Genomic DNA, 19506 nt, shown 5'->3' on the forward strand with positions numbered 1-19506 from the left:
AATTCTCCCGTCCCGCCTGTCCGCAGTCGCGGGGCTTCCTCGGCTCGTATATTTTTGGAGCGTTCTACGCCTCTGCGCGTAATCTTCGGTGGTTTCCTATTAAGATGTTGATGGTACGACTTCTATCGCCGTATTGTATATTTTCGTACCCTTCTGTAGGGCGCACTTTGAAGATTTAATGGGTTACGCGCTGCCCCGGTTGGAAATTAGAATTTAGAACAAATTCTATATCGGTAAATTTCAATTTTATAGATGGTAAATATCTCGTTACCATTTGGAACAAACGTTCGTGCACAATTTTGTCTATAGAAAAATTCTCGAATCTCCCGTCAATAATTTTATGCATTAAATTTCACGCAATGAAATCGTAGAGGAATAAATAATTTTGTCCATACACGGCCGACGGAATTAATTTTCGAAATGTAATTTTTATTAAATTAAATTAAATTATTTATTAATTTAATTAACTATTTAAATTTAAATTTTATAAATGGTAAATATCTCGTTACCATTTGGAACAAACGTTCGTGCACAATTTTGTCTATAAAAAAATTCTCGAATCTCCCGTCAATAATTTTACGCAATGAAATCGTAGAGGAATAAATAACTTTGTCCATACACGGCCGACGGAATTAATTTTCGAAACGCAATTTTTATTAAATTAAATTAAATTATTTATTAATTTAATTAACTATTTAATCTAATTTTTGAAATCAATTTTCACGCTGGTCCATTGTATTTTCTCAATTCGATCAGGATCCGCGGAAGTAATTTATGCTATGCAACTCAACTTCTCGATTGCAATTCGATTATGAGATTTTTGAAGTTGTCGGCGTGAGAGGCAAAATGTCGAACGAAGAGTTTTAGCCCTGATCGCAATTTTGTCTGTCACGTGAAAGTATTCTAGCGCAACAGGTTGCCTCGAATTCAAATCGCAGAATCATAAAAGCAGAGGGAAAAGTGTCGAACGAAGATTTTTAGCTCTGATCGCAATTTGGCCTGTCTTTGTAAAAATACTCTAGCGCTACAGGTTGCTTTAAATTGAAATCGCAGAATCATAAAAGCGGAGGAAAGGATTGGTTTCGCCCGGCTTTCGAGGTTCTCGCATGCCGCGCGTCGGCGATTGCGGTTAGATAAGATCGTGTTGGGAAGGAGAACGAAGGATTTGACGAATCGTACGGCGAATAATTATTTCTGCGAAAGATAAAGCTCCGTTAGCACGCCCGCTGATTTTTCCTGTCCCAGCGCGGCCTCGTATCGCGGCGGCTGCTCGTTACTCGGCTCGCTCGTGCTCGTGCTCTCGTGCTCGTGCTCGTACTCGCACGCTTGTGAATGGCGTATAGAACCTCCTTTCTGTCTCTCATCCCGCTCCCCTCGCCCGTTCTTTCCCTTTTTCTCTCTTTCTTCGGGCCGTCCGTCCGCCATTTCCGTTCGTCTCCGTCCCTCCACGGAGGAACCCGGACGAAAGAGCGAAACGCTCCGTACGAAGCGAGCCGCGGTCAACGGAGCGAACAGGCGAATTAAAGCGCACCAAGGAATAATTAAAAGCGAGGCGAAGCTTAACCCTGTGCGCTCCGCGCGCGGTTTTTCGTTTTTACTCTCGACAAGGCGCGCCGGCGTGCATCGGCGTGCTCCTCCAACCGAGTCTACAGTGCTTCCAAAATGTAAGCCGAAGGTGCCTAACACGAGTGCCTATCGTAATAATTTTGGTCTTATTTCGAAGCTCGGGACCTCTACTCTCGTCGTGCATAGTTCATTTTCTCCTAAACCCCTTGCGGGAGCAAGGGTTTTTTTTTCTTCCCAATTACGATGACTAGAAGTTTCTCGATTTTAACAATTTCATAGAAGAAGCAGAAAATTTGTATTTATCGCGTGCCTACATTTCCGTGGATACTTAACAATTGCGGAGAAAAGAATAGAATCTTATTGCAACTTTAAGGAGCGGAATAACATTCACGCTTAACAGGTTCCTACTAGAAATCTCCATTACAAGTTAGACTCGTCGAGGTACGACAAGGGGTTAACACCGAAGCTACCAGCAATAAAAGTGACCGACGCGTAATACTTTACAAGAAACATAAGACTGAATTTATTTAAACTTTCTGGCATTTTTATTATTCAATTATTTTCTGCGGAATGGTAGGTTTGGTAGGTTTAGTGTTAAATCTTGCGATAATGGTCGATGGGAAACTGAACACGAGATTCTGCTCGAAAATTCTGCCGATTCAGAAGGCCCTCAAGATTTTGAACGATTTTTCTTCCGGATCGAGCTATCATTGTTTCGATGATCGAAGTTTCTTTTTTAAAATGACTACTTAAATATTGTTGTACGATTTTTCTAGGCTATTCTATGCAAGAGAAATGGGGAACGGATACGGTAGTTCGACGCGATTTCCGATACTTGAATTTTCTATGTTCAGTAAATTCTCCCTAATTGATAGTCAGATTGTTCACAAAAATGGACAATTCGGGAAGAGGAGATACGATTATCCGGCTCGTTTTTATAGTCACCGATTGTCAACGACTATAAAAACGAACCACAAGGCTCGAATAATCGTATCTCCTCTTCCAAAATTGATACTTGAATTTTCTATGTTCAGTAAATTCTCCCCAATTGATAGTCAGATTGTTCGCAAAAATGGACAATTCGGGAAGAGGAGATACGATTATCCGGCTCGTTTTTGTAGTCCCTGATTGTCAACGACAATAAAAACGAACCACAAGGCTCGAATAATCGTGTCTCCTCTTCCAAAATTGATACTTGAATTTTCTATGTTCAGTAAATTCTCCCCAATTGATAGTCAGATTGTTCGCAAAAATGGACAATTCGGGAATAGGAGATACGATTATCCGGCTCGTTTTTGTAGTCACCGATTGTCAACGACTATAAAAACGAACCACAAGGCTCGAATAATCGTATCTCCTCTTCCAAAATTGATACTTGAATTTTCTATGTTCAGTAAATTCTCCCCAATTGGCGCTCGTACTGTGCACAAAAATGGACAATTCGGGAAGAGGAGATACGATTATCCGGCTCGTTTTTATAGTCACCGATTGTCAACAATTTCAAAAACGAACCACAAGGCTCGAATAATCGTATCTCCTCGTCCCAAGTTGTCCATTTTCGTGCACAATCTGAGCGCGAATTAGAAAGAAATTACTGTAATTCCAATTAAACGCTCCCAGAAGAATGAAAATCTTTGTTTCGGGCTTGTGTGTGTGAAATTCGCGGGGATAAGTTTCGAGCGATGCCAGTCGCGTAAGAACGGCCACGCTGTATACGCTCCGTTCTGCTATACAGGGTGTTGCAACAGTATCGATTACAACCAGACTGCAGAAACGAATTCTGCAAACTCACCTTACCTCGACGAATAGCTCCGGCCGAAAGAGATGAAACAAGTTAACGATATTCAACGAAACTCCTTCGCTCGGAAGTAGATATTATGCACCGTCGCTTTCGCTACGGTCGACCAGAAAGCAGTTCCGTTATAATTATAAATAGAAGATCGTGACGTAGGATTTTCTATCTGTGAATTGAAGACGGGTTATCTTCGTCGGCTGGCTAAATTCGATAAAATGAGCTCCGAAGAGAAACTTCATTGATTCCTATGCCTATCACGCATCCGTGCGATTGGACTGCGGATTTGATGCATTCACGGCGAAATTGGTATTTGCAATTTCAAATAGCAGATACATTGAGAGAATTTCAAAATTATTAATATAGTTATTATATATACTAAGTATTAATAATTAATTAATAACCGATTAGGGCCATTGAAGTGGACGTTATTTCATTTACACGCAAATTACGCGCTGATAGCATAAAATAATGCAGAACGATAGACATACGTATACCACAATAATTAATATGACAATAATATATTAATATAATATAAATATAAATAATAATATATTAGTAACTATATTATTAATTAATTATCGATATAGTTATTAATATAATTATAATATAGTTACTAATAATAATTAATGTGACAGTAATATATTAATTATTATATTATCGTCAACCTATTAAAGTTATCGAAGAAAGAAAAAACTTGCTATTTAATTTATATTTCTTGCAATTGATGCAGACAACTTTTATTTCGCATCAAAATCCTTGGTCTACGTGCGTCTATCGTTCTGCATTATTTTATGCTATCAAACGCAGCGCGTAATTTGCGTGTAAATAAAATAACATCCACTTCAATGACTCTAATCGGTTGTTTATATTCTAATTAGTTGTATCGCAGACTGCAGTACGTTGTACGGTTGTTGCTGCCATTAGTACTTTCGTCGGAGCGGTTCATTATTTGTTCGATCTCGCCGTAATCGAGAGAACGCCGCGCTCGAATAGCGTCTTGTTTCGACTTACCCGACCCGCATATGCGCCAGACGCATCCTGGTGTAGCGGCAATTAATCCACGTCCCGAATTAAGGCGTGGCCGTGAAAAAATCATTTATTTGGCCGCGCGTTTCGGGCATCCGCGAGAGCACGCCGACGCTACGAAAGCTTTCCGAAGCCGGACCTCCGGTCGGCGGAAACCACCGACCATGATTTTCTCTTTGAAACTGGTATCCTTATCTGACCGGTAATGCTTAGAGGCCGGCTCCGTCCGCCGGCGTTGACATTTGAATTTTAAATTAAACGCCAACGATCGAATCTTAATTCGGAGATTAACGCGCGACTGGAATCGACGAAATTCGAACTTGAACTTGGCTGTCGAAATTTAAACTCGAACTCGCTCGTTGAAAGTCGCGTTTGAATTTGATCGTTGAAGATGAAGGACTTCGATCGGCATAGTTTCGACTGAAATAAAAAAATTCGAAGCTTGATTTGTCAATTTTTAATCTCCTCGCTCGAATCGGATTCGAATCTAGTCGTCATTGTTGAAATTCGAAGTCGCGCGCGCGGCGATGTTTCAATTTCAATTTAATCGTTCTGCTTCGAATCCGAACATAATCGCTGCAATTTTAATACTTTCTCGACCGCGCGTCGAAAACCTCGAAAATTTCATAAAATTAAAGTATTTTGTTCGATGGCATTAAAATTGCGAAGCAATCTTATATGTGGCGACGATTACTTCTTCAACATTCGTACCTCGTGCAAATCCAAATAAAATTAAGAAATTATAATGTTGATTAGCGTAACAATTCATTCTTAGAAATTACATTTCTAACGATTACCCACATACGGCTGATGCGCAGTCAAAGTGTTAACAAGGTTTAATTAAATCTGTGTGTGTGTTTTTTTTATAAAGGAAGAAAAAGTATTCAATAAATTGCGACAATTAATTACGATTGATCGATGACAAAAAACAAGTAAGCAGAACAAGGGCCAAGCGACTTAATTTAAAACGATTCTGTTATCTACATACGGCTTTGACGCGCAGTCAAAGTGTTAACAGGATTTAATCAAGTCTGTGGTTTTTTATAAAGGAAGAAGAAGTATTCAATAGATTGCGACAATTAATTACGACTGATCGATGAGCAAAAAGAAAAAGTAAACAGAACGAGGACCAAGCGACTTAATTTAAAACGAGGCGATCTATCCATTCGGTTGGCTAAGTGTCCAAATTTAAAGCGAAATTTGACTGGCACAGATTTGCATTCGATAGATTGCAATTCGATTTCGCGTTCGAATCGAGTCTCGCCGCGTTCGGAACGTTGTCGGAAAGTTCCACGAGCTCGACAGGCGGGAAAAGATCAGTGCAGAGCCGCAAAAAGGGTGCTAAGAAACGTATCCTTCCGTTCGAAAGCGAACTTTTCCTTCGGCCGTGTCGCAGCACGGTTTATGAATCCCAAGAATAACAGAGCGTTCGGTGAAATTGTAATCGAATTCCAGCCGGAGGTTGCCCGTTGCGTGGGTCTCGCGTACGATTGCAACAGGTGGGAGTCATTCGCAACCTGTTGCGCCTACGTCGCCGTATCAAAAATACGTCGATCCACGCCACCGCGAACGTTTTCGGTCTCCCGTGGCGTCGGAACCCACTCCCACGATTTCCGGTTCGCACGATCCGCGAACGTTTCTATTATCGCGTCCTCTTCCTCGAGTTACTTTTCCCGTCCCAGCCTCGTTTAACAGAAACCGATCGGCACGAAACGGTTTGCGATAAGCCGTTCGGTTTATTAATCAATCAAGCAAGAACTGTCAATTAAAGGACCGGGATACATCAAATCCCTCGCAGGAACTCGTTCGACCAGCTCGCGCGATTTCGAGCAATTAAATTCTGCGGGACAGGTCCGCGCAGTTTGGCTAACGATACAGTCGGCTTTAATCGTCACAGGACCACAATATCTTTTTCCAGTGTAAGATATTGTTAAACGATGCTTCTAATAACATCGGAAAGGAACTTCGAGTTCGTGAACCCTTTGCGGACGAGCATTTTTAAGATATTAAAAATATTTCGTTAAGAGAGAACGGGATTATGTGCCAAACATTTTAACGATACGAAAAACGAACAATATAGGGTATCCCAGAATTATTGTACAAGTGGGAAATGAGGGGTTCCTGAGGTCATTTGAAGCAACTATTTCCTTAGCGAAAATGCAATCCGCGGCTTTGTTTACGAGTTATTAACGAAAAACGCTGACCAATGAGAGGCGGACTCGCCCAGCGCTAGGCGGCCGAGCCAATCGGCGGAACTGAGCTTCGACTGCTCGTTGGCTCGGCCGCCTCGCGCCAGCTAAGCTTGCGCGAGCCGACGGCGCCAGCGGTCGAATCTCAGCACACCTGGCGCGAGGCGGCCGAGCCAACGGCGCCAGCGGTCGAGGCGGTCGAATCCCAGCTCAGGTAGCGCGAGGCGGCCGAATGAATGAGCGGAACTGGGCTACGTCTGCTCGTTGGCTCGGTCGCCCAGCGCCGGCCGAGCTCGCTTCTCATTGGTCAGTGGTTTTTCGTTAATAACTCATAAACGAAACCGCGGATTGCATCTTCGCTAAGGAAAAAGTTGCTTCAAATGACCTCAGGAACCTCTCATTTTCCGCTTGTACAATAATTTTGGGACATCCAGTATAGAGTAAATTATCTCTAATTATCTCTCAGCTTGCAAAGAAAAAAAGTTTCGGAAGAGGAGATACGATTGTTCGAGCCTCGCGGCTCATTTTTATATTCGCCGATTGACAACAATTATAAAAACATGTCGCAAGACTCGAGTGTTCGTATCTCTTTTTCCCGAACTGTTAATTTTTCTTTACAAGCTGGGGGACAATCGAAGAGAATTTACTGTATTCCGATCTTTTGTTACGTACATAATGAAATTATATGCTCACACCTTCTGAAATAATAGACACAGTTCTGATACATCAATATGTCTACATTCGTCCTCAAAAGGTTATAGAAACCTTAGAAAGCATTTCTCATTTTACTCGAAAGATGTTCAAAGTCTCAAACAATTAGCCATCTTCGCATAAACACTCGTGTAACACGTTTAATTGCCATACAAGTTGTTAACTTTCTTTTCTTCCACGCTGCGAAACTTCGAACCGTGGCGCATTTAACCGACTTTTATACTTAATTGTCTTGACGACTGACCGCTTTGTTATGCTACAGGACTTCGAGGAAAAATTAGAATTTAGAGCATGACAACGTCGGGTTTCCCAAGCCCCGGCGGGATTCTGGTTACAAATGAAATTACTGGCACCGGCCGGTTTATCGGGATTTTTATGTAAGATGCCTCTAATTGCCATGAATTTCCGCGGGGCTCGATTATTTTTAGAAGGTTGCACGATCGGGTAACAAACGGTCTGAGGCAACAGCCGGGAATTCGTCGGGAATAGAAGCCTTTTACTTTCTCGGATCCCTGAATCGCGCGGTTCCAGCCATTAGAAATTTCTGTTATGCCAACGATGCGACGCGGCATCCGGTTGTTTCCCACTGTCTATTGCGAAAGCGCGTATAATTATTCTGCGTACGCTGGTAACATCCACTAGACACCTCATACCAGGAAAAAAATGGTCTCCTCGTTGTGTATTACGAACGTCGTGCGCGCGTCACGATACAACGTAACCGGCCGCAGAAAAAAAAAAGGAAAAAAAGAAAGAACCAGGAATGTCGTCCCGTGAATCTCCTTCACGGCGAAATTTATCGATGACCTATCTGTTTGTCGCTATGCGAGAGTCATGAGTTCATTTTATTATCCAATCTGCCAATTATCTCTTGAAAGGAATCGTTGCAGTTGCGGGTACGCGTACACCATTGTTGCACAATATTGTAATAGTTAATTATATTGTAATATTATAATTAGTGTTGCACAAATTTGTAATAATTTAAAACAATTTAACAATAATTTCATTAATCGTTTTGTTTAATAATTATAATAGTGAAATAATTTTCGGTCATGAGTATATTTTTATTCAGAAAACAAGTTTTAATTCAGAAGACAAACAAAGGAATATTTTTAACACGAATAGTTGCATCTGTAGTATTTTTATTAAAATCCTTTTTATCGAAGCTTTCAAGCAAATAATTAATTCATTAGTTAATTATAAAATATAAATATAAAATATAAAAATAAATATAAATACGTAATATAAATATAAAAATAAATATAAATACGTAATATAAATATAAAAATAAATATAAATACGTAATATAAATATAAAAATAAATATAAATACGTAATATAAATATAAAAATAAATATAAATACGTAATATAAATATAAAAATAAATATAAATATAATTTGTTCGACTTTGAAAACAAAGTGTTTCTTCCACACATATTCTACAGTTTATCGTAAATGATCTGTTGCTACAAATGGTTGATAATTTCCTTACAATGTAGAATATATTTCGCAGGAAGAGAAGCCTGGGAATAACAGCGCGGCCGAATAATAGTAATCTCGCAAGAGCATAATCAGTCGTTAAATAACCGCGATCGGTAGAAGAATGCCGGACGTTGCACTCGACGAAGAAAGTGCATCGCGGGAAATTGGATCAGCTGGTAAAAGTGCGCAGAGCGGAATTATGTCTATCGAGACCGAATCTAAGCGCATGCATGGCCGTCGTCGAAAGTGAAAGCACGAGATCGTATTATAGCAAATTTGCCGGATTATGCCGCGGCTCGTCCGCTGCAACAATGACAGTCGAATGATCTTCGGCGACCTTTGCGACCCGTTAAATATCAAACGTACCACGCTATCGCCAGCGTGCCGAATTGCAGTCTGCCGCGTTAACTTTAGCCTGTTATCCAGCGAAAATATTTTCTGCTGATCCATGCTCGCTCTTGTTTGCAACATCGATCGTGCGACGTCACGTTCATCGATTTACAGAATTTTAGCAGAATTTTAACCATCCAAACGCGGGCAATGCGGAATTCGCGTTCTATATATTTCCTACAATTTAGCAGAAAGAAACTAAATTCGAAGGATTATAAATTCTAAAAAATCTTAAATTCTAAATTTTAAAAAGCTTTAAATATTATATTAAATTTCGAAGAACTTTAAATTTTAGATTTTAAAGAATTTTAAAACCTAAGTTCTAAAAAATATTAAATTCTAAATTCTAAAAAATCTTGAATTCTAAATTTTAAAAAACTTTAAATATTAAATTTCAAAGAATTTAAAATTCTAGATTTTAAAGAATTTTAGAACCTAAGTTCTAAATAATTTTCAATTCTAAATTTTAAAAAATTTAAAATTCTAAATATATTTAAAAATTTTAAATATTAACAAATTTTCAGTTTTCAATTTTTTAAAGTTTTACTTGTTTTTCTTTGTATATCCTATTTAATCTAATTCTTAGGAAGCATCAGCATAACGAATAAAACTGGCCCGCGATTTCACACCGAGTGGGAGGGTTAAACTGTTTCAAGACCTTTATTTAATGAACCAGAAGTGCAGGAAAAAAATTGCAGTTCGGTTACGGAACCGAACGAAACATTTTAATTCGAGTTTGCAGTAGAGGAATGAACTTTCGTCAATTTAGCTCTCGTTGTCGGTGTAATTGGCGGCTCGGATCGTTCGTCGGTAGAACGAACTTATTCATTTCGCCGAAGGAACAGTTTTTCTCCCGGACAAATTATGGTATAAATCACGATACGAGTTATAAACTGTGGTTCCGCCTGGCAGATATCACGGGGCCTCGCCAGATAAGCGAGCACAAGCGAAGAATATATATATATGTATATCGCGAAAAGAATCAACAGCGACCCCTAACATCATTATACATTTGATTCGTACAATTAATCTTCTCGATAAGATTCCAGATAGATTGAGGCACTTATGCGCGCGCCTCTTTACCCGGGAATAATACAGGCAGATTAAACATAATTGACCACTTTAACAAATGTATGCAGCGAAACTGTTCAATTATTTTTTAATGCCTGCTTCGCATAAAAGGAAACAAAATCCTTGGTCTCGGGGCCCCCGTTAAACATAAATTAGCAAACACCATGCTCCGTATGCTCTAAATAAATACATATATCGTGTTCTCGAGGGTAAGAAGAAGAGGATACTTCGGGAATTTTTTTATACGAAACAAATGAACAGATCGATTGCAAACTTCGCGGATGCGTTTGTCAATCTTTAGAGGATATACGCAAATTATTTGATCGCAAAAGAACGATTTTATCCAAAGTTATGGCCGTTCGATAGGGGAAAATCAGTCAGAAAATCAATCGTTGTAGCAAGTTTATTGCGATTGCTTATTTATTGCAATATTAGTGAAAATACAAATAAAATAAATATAATATATAATATGAAATATATATTAATAAAATAAAAACGTAAATAATTATTACGACAAATCTGCATAATAGCGTGAAAAATGCACGAATAATTGTTCTCTCCTTTGCGACATATTTTAGGCACAGGCTTCTCGAAGTGGTCGCAACAACTGGTTAAATGGAAAGATCGAAAGATTTACGATCTGTACGACCATAATCGTTACAAGTTACTATTGCGGGAATATAAAATTGCGAAAATCAGGGAGAAGCGAGAGGAGTATGATTTATTTCGAAGCGAATCGAAGAGGCACGTTGAATTCTTCATTACAGAGAAAAATAAAACGGCGATGCGGGACGAACTCGCGGATCGTGAAAAATAAAGACACGCGGAGCAAAGTGGAGCGAGAATAAATCACGGTTGACCCAGGTACCGCAGGAACGGGTTCACGGGCTCGGAATCGGACGCGAAACATTGTTAGGCCTCATGTCCATATTTGATTCTGGCCGGCGCGTGTTAAACAGCCGTCTTGCGAAACGAGGACCGGGCTGTTGCACGAAAAACATTCCAAAAACGAGTGAAAGTGCTCCCTGTCGACGTTCCGCGCGACACCGCGGACTGTTTGTAAATATTACCTGGCCGGTACGAGGCCCGGGTGCAAATATTGTAATTGAGTAATCGAGCCGTATCGGCGTGGAAACCTCGGTGCGCCTCGCGTAATCGCTCGATTACGCGAATTCTATCCCGCGTTCGCCGGCGATGCGACGAGCTTCGACGAACGCTCGCCTACGGAATCGTTACCTTTATCTTTATCACGGAATCCGGCGACGATTCAATCGACTGCCTCTGCACGCCGGCGTGAACATTTATTTTATTCCTCGCGATCAGACTTTGGCAAACATTTTACAATACATCGGATAAATTAATCCTTTGCACTCGAAGCTGTTTCAACTGTAAATCTAGAATAATTTTTCTGGCTTATAGTATTGTTATTTTATATGACAAAGTGCATTTTATGCCCTTAACAATTATTTAAATTTAAATTTTGTTAATATAAAAATTATCTTAGAACCTGATATAACAAATTTTAATGGTGTCTCAGAGTCACCACTCGACTGCAAAGGGTTAAAAAATATTTTTATATTCTCCTGGATTTATTGGAATCATCGAAAGAAGACATATATTTTTATTGAATTATTATTCCTTAAAATCGATTCAGAAACTTTGTTTTGCACGAACATCCGCTATCTAGCGATAAGCATTAACGAATACAACTTTATTCGACTAAAATTTTTATTCTAATAAATTATCTAGATAACAATTTATCCGATTGAGATTTTATTAAAACAAAAATTCATCCGAATAAGGAGTTATTATAATATAATATTATAATATATATTCGAATAAAAATTTATTTCTACAGGAATTGATTCGGAAAACTATCGATTTGAACAAAAATGATAGAATATAGAGTGTTTTTGCATAGTTTATTGATTTATTAGTATCGTAATAGAAATTATAGTAAAACGAACATCGATATTAGTCCAAAATGTGATGAAAAACCGCGTTGGATATATCGACGGAATGAAAATTTAATTTTCTTTCATAAAATCGACATTGTTTTTATTATAATCTAAAATATATATACGTACTTATGCGTTATAGTTTAATTATGATTAACTTCGAAATAGGTTCAGAAAATCATATCAATTTCCTGGCATCTTTTCAAATGTACTCGTAATCAATTTTCTGCAAGCGTCCTAATATTTTTGAACCTAAAAATCTCTGTTCTGTCGTTCACGATGTCCAAATTACGAAACAAACTCTTCAACATCAAAAATTTCCAAGAATCTGTTCGCTGAAAGTCAACCGAAAAAGTAGACAAAAAACTGCACAATGCAAGCGAACGAATCCTCTCGAAAATTTCACGACTACAAAAAATTCTCCCTAATTTTCCTTCAGCTAGTAAACAAAATAGACAATTTAAAAATTACAAAATACGATTATTCGAGTCTTCGCGCCTCGTTTTTATAATCGTTGACAATCGGCGACTATAAAAATGAGCCGCGAGGCTCGAATAATCGCATCTCCTCTTCCCAAATTGCCCATTTTCGTTTACAAGCCGAGGGAAAACTAGAGACAATTTACTGTACACTAATGTCTCTCTAATCGACGCCCAGATTGGCCACAAAAATGGACAATTTGGGAAGAGGAGATACGATTATTCGAGCCTTGCGGTTTATTGTTATAGTTATAAATTGCCCACGATCATAAAAACGAGCCGCGAGGCTCGAATAATCGTATCTCCTCTTCCCAAATTATCCATTTTAGTGAACAATCTGAGCGTCAGTATGGGAGACATTACTGTATTTCAATTTCCCAAGGATCGTTCCCGGTCAGAATATCGCAGTTGCCGCAGGACGGAATCGAACGATTTGAAAATCGAGCCAGAGTTCGGCCGGCATCTAACTGTTCCGTGGACGACTCGAAAAGCGGGACCACGGTAATTACCGCTAATCGCGGCCAACTAATTGCAACTAAATTGAAGCAATGAGATCCACGTGCTCGATGGAGGCGCGGCGCGAACGTCGGGCGTCGCGCCGCGTCGCGTCGAAAGCAACGTCGTCGTCGGCTGGGAACAGTCGTGTTCGTGGCGCGATTAACATTGGCCAAGCGATACAAATAAGGTACCGTTGCACTCGCTGCACGCCGCATTCCGCCGTCCCGGCTCACGGATTGACACTGACGACCTGCATCGTCTAGAAATCGAAACGTGCCGCGTTTGCGAACAAGCTATCGGCGGCGCGAAGCGATACACGCGTCTCCCGTCATTCTTTCCTTTTTCTGCACGCCGAGAATTCCTCAGATCGATCCACCGGCGTCCTTCCTGCCAGCTTCTTTACCCGGCGAATCGTAGATCATCGCTATCTTTACGACATCGAAATTATTTCTGAAAAGTGTTTCTGCGTCCGTCCTGTCATCCGAGGCCGGACTTCGCGGATTTTTTCTCCGAGGAATTGAACGACGCACCTGCGGGAAACTCGGCGGACTTATTTGTCTATGTTCGAGGTGCGTACGTGATTTTTTTTACTTCGTTGGCGTCGAAGTTGTGGTAATTATGCATCGAGAGAGCTTAAATTCTGTCGTTTAGAAAATCATCTACGGTGTGCGATCTTTTTGTTTAGAAACTAAATGACGTAGATGTGTCAGACCTGGGAAATTTATTTGTGCATGCTCGAGCTGTGTTTGTGAATTTTTATAGGCTGCTAACTTTAAAGATGTGATAACAGTTTATTTGGAAAGTTAGCGAAGAAATGAGAAAATCTGAAACATTCTTGTCAAGATTCGAGTTTCAAATGATTTATGCGACGATTTTCATCTTGCTTGTTGTAATATATTTTTTTATAGCTGTTTTCAACGTTCAAATCAGCTCGGATTCATGTTTCACATTGTTTTTTACGGACATCGTTTCTCTGATCGTTAAAGTGCACCCTGTTATAATTTCCGTTCGTCTCATTGTTAACTATCTGCATACTCTTATCCATTTCTACGCGACCGATCTGTAACTTATCGATGATTATGTTATTTGTAGAATCGCGTGCAGCCGATTCTGTCTACAGGTTTGCTAAGAACGGAAAATTAGTTGGCGAACAAGTCGATCTAAACGATAACAGGTGATCGCGTTTAACTATTGATTAGCGGTAGAATGTGGTAACCGTTGGCCAAGTGCACTTTCCGAAACGATCATTAACGCGGATCGGGCCCCGCCTTTCAGTTTCCGGCCCTCTTGTTTCCCAGGTTTTGCAATGGCGCCGCTCCTCGGGGGAAAATTGAGTCGAGGTGTCGCAATTTCGACCTGCCATTTTCTCGCAAGAGAGTCGCGGTCTCTCTCCAGCGGGAACAGTTCTTTTCCACTCGGACGACAATCAATTGTCTGTAATAAAAATTATCTATACATAATAAAAATATAAACAAAAGTCTCCAGCGGGAACAGTTTTTTTTCCATTCGGACGAGAATCAATTGTCTGTAACAAAACTTATCCATAAAAATATAAATAAAAATATAGATTAAAATATAATTATAAAATGTAATTATAGTTGGAAAACAATCCTCGCCGAAAACAGCTAAACGATTAGGTGACGCAAAGAAATGAAGGTTTCAGTGCCATGAAATTGAAAAATAAAAGAATCTTTGAACAACAGATTTCCGTCGAAATCTATTCGTTGCAGGAAATTGGCCGCATTTTCTAAATAAAATGCTAACGGATGTTTTAACGCTGACAACGGATTCTTTAACGCGTGTTTAACTTAACTGGTGTAATTGACGAGAGAAGATAAGAGAGCCATTACATATAAGTGGCCCGCCTTATCTATTCCACTGTTCCTCAAACTGTAATTATTGTAACCTAATTACTGTAACATGGTCGACTAGCGGTGTACATAATTGCCCTCTATCATACACGAGCATCGGAAGCGTGAATATATTTAATTGAAACGTTAATAAACCTCGCGATTCTCCTCGGAGTGGTTATTCGTCGAATAGATGCCGATGAAAATAGAAATAGAAATCGTAGAATGCCGAAGCGAGCTCGTCGCGGCAACTATCGTAAAACCTTCTACAGATAGACTTCCAAGTCCTCGTTCGTCCGACAAAGATTAATTTGCTTGGGAAAAGATCGATCCTAGATAGTCGTACATCATCGGACAAGGTTGAAACAAAACGATGCTAATCTCAATTCTACAAACATCAGCTATCGATATCGATCTCCGCCGAGCACCCGATGAAAATGATCATATAATCGCAGGTAAACTGCCGAGCTTCTCGCGCAATTATCGCCCGGACCGGGTCCGTTTGCATCCAGATTCGGAGAATCGTCATTCGAATACCAAATTTCTATTAAACTAATTTAGATTCCGTTTATTTCATCCGTTTTATTCCGCTTTAGATTACGTTTTATTAAGATCTATCGAAGGATTAATGTATCTAGCCGCCGGAGTACCTTAAAAAATACCTCAAGGAATACGTTGAAACAAATTCAGAAATAAAATTATAAATGATTCGAACAACAAACTTACACGGTTACGTGTTTCTCAGAAAGGTTCGCCGTTCAGGCGTCGCGACTAGACTCTGGATGTTTACGTAACACAAAAATTGTCTGCAACGATTGCAACAAACATCGGTCAAACGGAAAATGTCTTCTATCTCGATGTCAATATTTCTTTCTATTTCAACAAATAAATAGATAAAAATTGTCGGCTCGATCGCAGCCCTCGTGGGTCGCGATCAGAGTTGACTCACTCGGTCGTGACTCATTTCTGTGTTTCCGGGTGTCTGTGTTCGGAAGGGAGTCCTTCGGATCGGTCTCGGGTCTCGGCTGTAGATCCGCGACCTTATTCGACGTGTCCGACGGAGAGCCAGGCCTCGCCAATTATCGGCGAACAACGAGGCGACTACGATGGCCTTCGGTTATCTCTGGGTCAAACGAGACACCGTGTATCGATGTACCGACAGCGGTTCTTAGAACGCGGCTAATTGTAATTCAAATCCGAGCCCCCTCGGAGAGCAGAGCAGAGCGGAGCGGAGCAGAGCAGAACAGAATCGAGTCGAGCAGAGCAGAGAAGAGTAGAGTCGAGGTCCCGGTGCACCGGTGTTGGCTCTCGCGGTCGTCGTCGTAGCCATAGTCGCGGTGAGGCCACCGTTCAAGGTCCCCGGGAAGCTGTCCCATCGAGATCTCGGGTTCTCCGACCTTGGCCACCGGAATCAAACGATAATTGCGCTTTTCACTCGCCGGGATCGGCTCGCCGCGCCGATCTTATCGAGGATATTAAACGATCGTATTTCACGGCGCTGTCTACCGTTCGAAACGGATCTAACGCGCGTAGGCGAGGCCCCGAGTGCATCGACTATGATCTACGACCGGCTCGTACGACGGAAAACGCACGCTACGGAGGACTCGGCGGCAGATAATAGTCGCCGGCGATGAGTAACGCCTGCGACAAAGGTCGTTGAATCCTTTTTGTTTCGCCGGGTCGCGCGGGCAAAGTTCGCGAAAACTGTGCCGACGTGCCGCTTTGTCCGCGATTTTTAACGGTGCCTCCTAGTTCTTCACATGGAAATTGCGAAGCGCTCTTTTGCGCGACTTTTCTGGTATCGTTTGACGCTTTGGCATTGCCGCGTCACCTATAGCTGAGTAACGAAATTAAATTTATCGAAAATAGAATATTAATTTCTAGTCTGATCTGTTTGAAGTTGGGCAAAGTTTCATTCGGATCACGGATAAAAGATGGAGATAACGAAACAAATCGTATTCGACGCAGTCAATTAAATATTCAATCGAATACAAATTTATCTAGATAACGATTTATTCGAATAAAATTGTATTCAACACTATATTCGATCGAACAAACCTTTATCCGAATAAAATCAAATTCGAATGAATAGTACGAATAGAATTTTATTCGAATAAGAATTCATTCGAAGGATTCGATAAATATTTATTCGAAACAATTCGAATAATGCTCAACTCTGAATCAATTAGAATCTAAAAATTTTATTAAGACTCGCAAGAATATCGAAAGAATAATTAATGTCACCCGACTCGATCTCTCAATTTCAATTCGATTAAATAAAATTCGTTAATTTTGTGAAATTTTCGAGGCTGTTCGCGTGGCAGTCAAACCGTTAATGATTCTATTATTGTCTCGTCGCATAATTGCAGCAGCTTTCTCTCTAGACAATTAACAACATCTCAGGACTTATGTAAATTAACTTGGCACAGAGATTTGACTCCATCGAGCGTTGTTCGCGACTTTCGGAAGTGTGACGATCGATTCTTGAATTTTTTATCGTGAAGATTTCTAAATATTTTCGAGTCTCCTTCTCGACACTTCGTCGTACTTTGACATTCTTCAATTACACGATTCACACGATTCAGGGCGATAACATGTACAGAGTGTCCCAAAAATGTCTCGCAATCCGAAAGTGGCAGGTTCCTCAGATCATTTGAAGCAACTTTTTCCTTTACACAAATTTTCTCCGAGGTACCGTTAACGAGTTATTAACGAAAAACAGTGACCAATGAGAGACGAGATCAGCTGCCGCGAGGTGGCCGGGCCAACGGCGCCAGCGGTCGAGCGGTTGAATCCCAGCCAGCTGGTGCGAGGCGGCCGAGTCAACGGCGCCAGCGGTCGAGCGGCGGTCGAATCCTAGCTCAGCTGCCGCGAGGCGGTCGAGTCAACGGCGCCAGCGGTTGAGACGGTCGAATCCCAGCTCAGCTGGCGCGAGGCTGGGCTGCCTCGCGTCAGTCATACTCGATTCTTATTAGTCACCGTTTTTCTTTAATAACTCGTTAACGGTGCCTCGGAGAACATTTTTGTGAAGGAAGAAGTTGCTTCAAATGATCCGAGAAACTAGCCATTTCCGGATTACGAGACACTTTTGGGACACCCTGTAGAATAAGTATTCAACAATAGAGGATGTGTGTGTGTGTGCTCAAGTTTCTCGCGCACGTATTCGGTGTTCTCGTTCAAATTGTTTGGACGAACGCGAACCGGTGACGTAGCGTTTCATAGTGTGATTTTTATGCTTGCTTGTTTCAGATATGGCACAAACAGTGCTTCAAGTGTCAGGGTTGCGGGATGATCCTAAACATGCGGACATACAAGGGGTTCAACAAACAGCCGTACTGTGAGGCGTAAGTAAAACAGCCATTCTACTCCTTTTGTTTGCCTCTCGCGCTCCCGAGTTTATTCGGGGCACACCTACCTCGTCTATCTGCTTCTGTGCCCTAATCTGTACACAATATTATCGCTGGATCGTTTTGAAAAAACGTTGTGGATCCTCGCGGCGCCTTTCTTCCGCTCCGTTTACTCTTGTCGTTGTTCCAATAAATAATCGCTACATCGTTGACAGCGACGTGTAAAAATTCACAAATGTCGCTCAGATACGCGCGAACGAGCTGGCAAAGTTTCAACAAATTTTCTCGTTCCCTTCTCTCGATAAAAATCCCAAAGTTCGCTCTTTAACACGTTCCGTGCCACGTGTACCATCGATGGTACACGCTTGCATGTTTACTTAGTGAACTGAACAAATTGTTTACAAGAAATTTAGAACCGAAGAATCAATTTCCACCGCAAGAATGGGCGTTGATAAGTTTTTGTTACGTTGTTATGTGTACGAGAATTAATAATTGCACGTAATACATCAAGTTTTAGTAAAATATCAAAGTGTGAAGATTCGAGTAAAAAAAGCTCGGCACGGAACGTGTTAAAGGAAGCGTTAATAGTCCGAATTCCACAATTTGCACGTACTACTCTAGTATACATCGATGTAACAACTGCAAACAATTCCTGCACGCGGTTCGAACACGAACGAATCATCCTGCAAACTGTCCTAATAATCCTCCATTCAGTTTGTCTACAAGAAAAATCCCGAAAGTGTACATTCGCAAGGAGGAAATGTGAGCGCCGCCTGTAAAATCATCAACGAGTTTGTCCGCGGTCTGCGAAGATTCGCGTGTAGACCGCGGCCGGTATCATTGTCCTATGGAGCAATTTACCGGCTAATAAACTGCAATTCGACGGGACGCGGGCTTTCGAGGCGTGTTGCAGACGGGAGAGAAGGTCGGGACTCGGGACCGTTCGCCTGCGAGCGGTATTGCGAGTCTTTTGATAGTTAAACGCATGCCAAGCGTGTCGATGTAGCGAAAGCGAGCGGTCCTGCGGTCAGGATAATATACGGCTGTCGTAGCTTTCCAAGGGATTCTCCTTTTATCCTCGTGGCTCCTTTCAGCCGCCGCTCCGGCCCGCGCGTGTCCTTGCCGTGGCCGCGGTAGCGGTGCATCGC

At 41.0% G+C, this 19506-nt stretch overlaps 1 protein-coding gene across 2 annotated transcripts in view; it reads left to right on the forward strand.

The window, feature by feature from the left end:
- LOC117221783 (LIM and SH3 domain protein F42H10.3) overlaps positions 1–19506 on the forward strand; it is a 68698-nt gene that overhangs the window by 6252 nt on the left and 42940 nt on the right. For both annotated transcript variants that reach the window (XM_033472989.2, XM_033472990.2), the window contains exon 2: positions 18261–18355. In XM_033472989.2, the coding sequence (XP_033328880.1) occupies positions 18261–18355 (95 nt within the window). The remainder of the gene's footprint in view (positions 1–18260; positions 18356–19506) is intronic.

The sequence above is a fragment of the Megalopta genalis genome, chromosome 7 (assembly GCF_051020955.1).
Source record: "Megalopta genalis isolate 19385.01 chromosome 7, iyMegGena1_principal, whole genome shotgun sequence".
Lineage (NCBI taxonomy): Eukaryota > Metazoa > Arthropoda > Insecta > Hymenoptera > Halictidae > Megalopta > Megalopta genalis.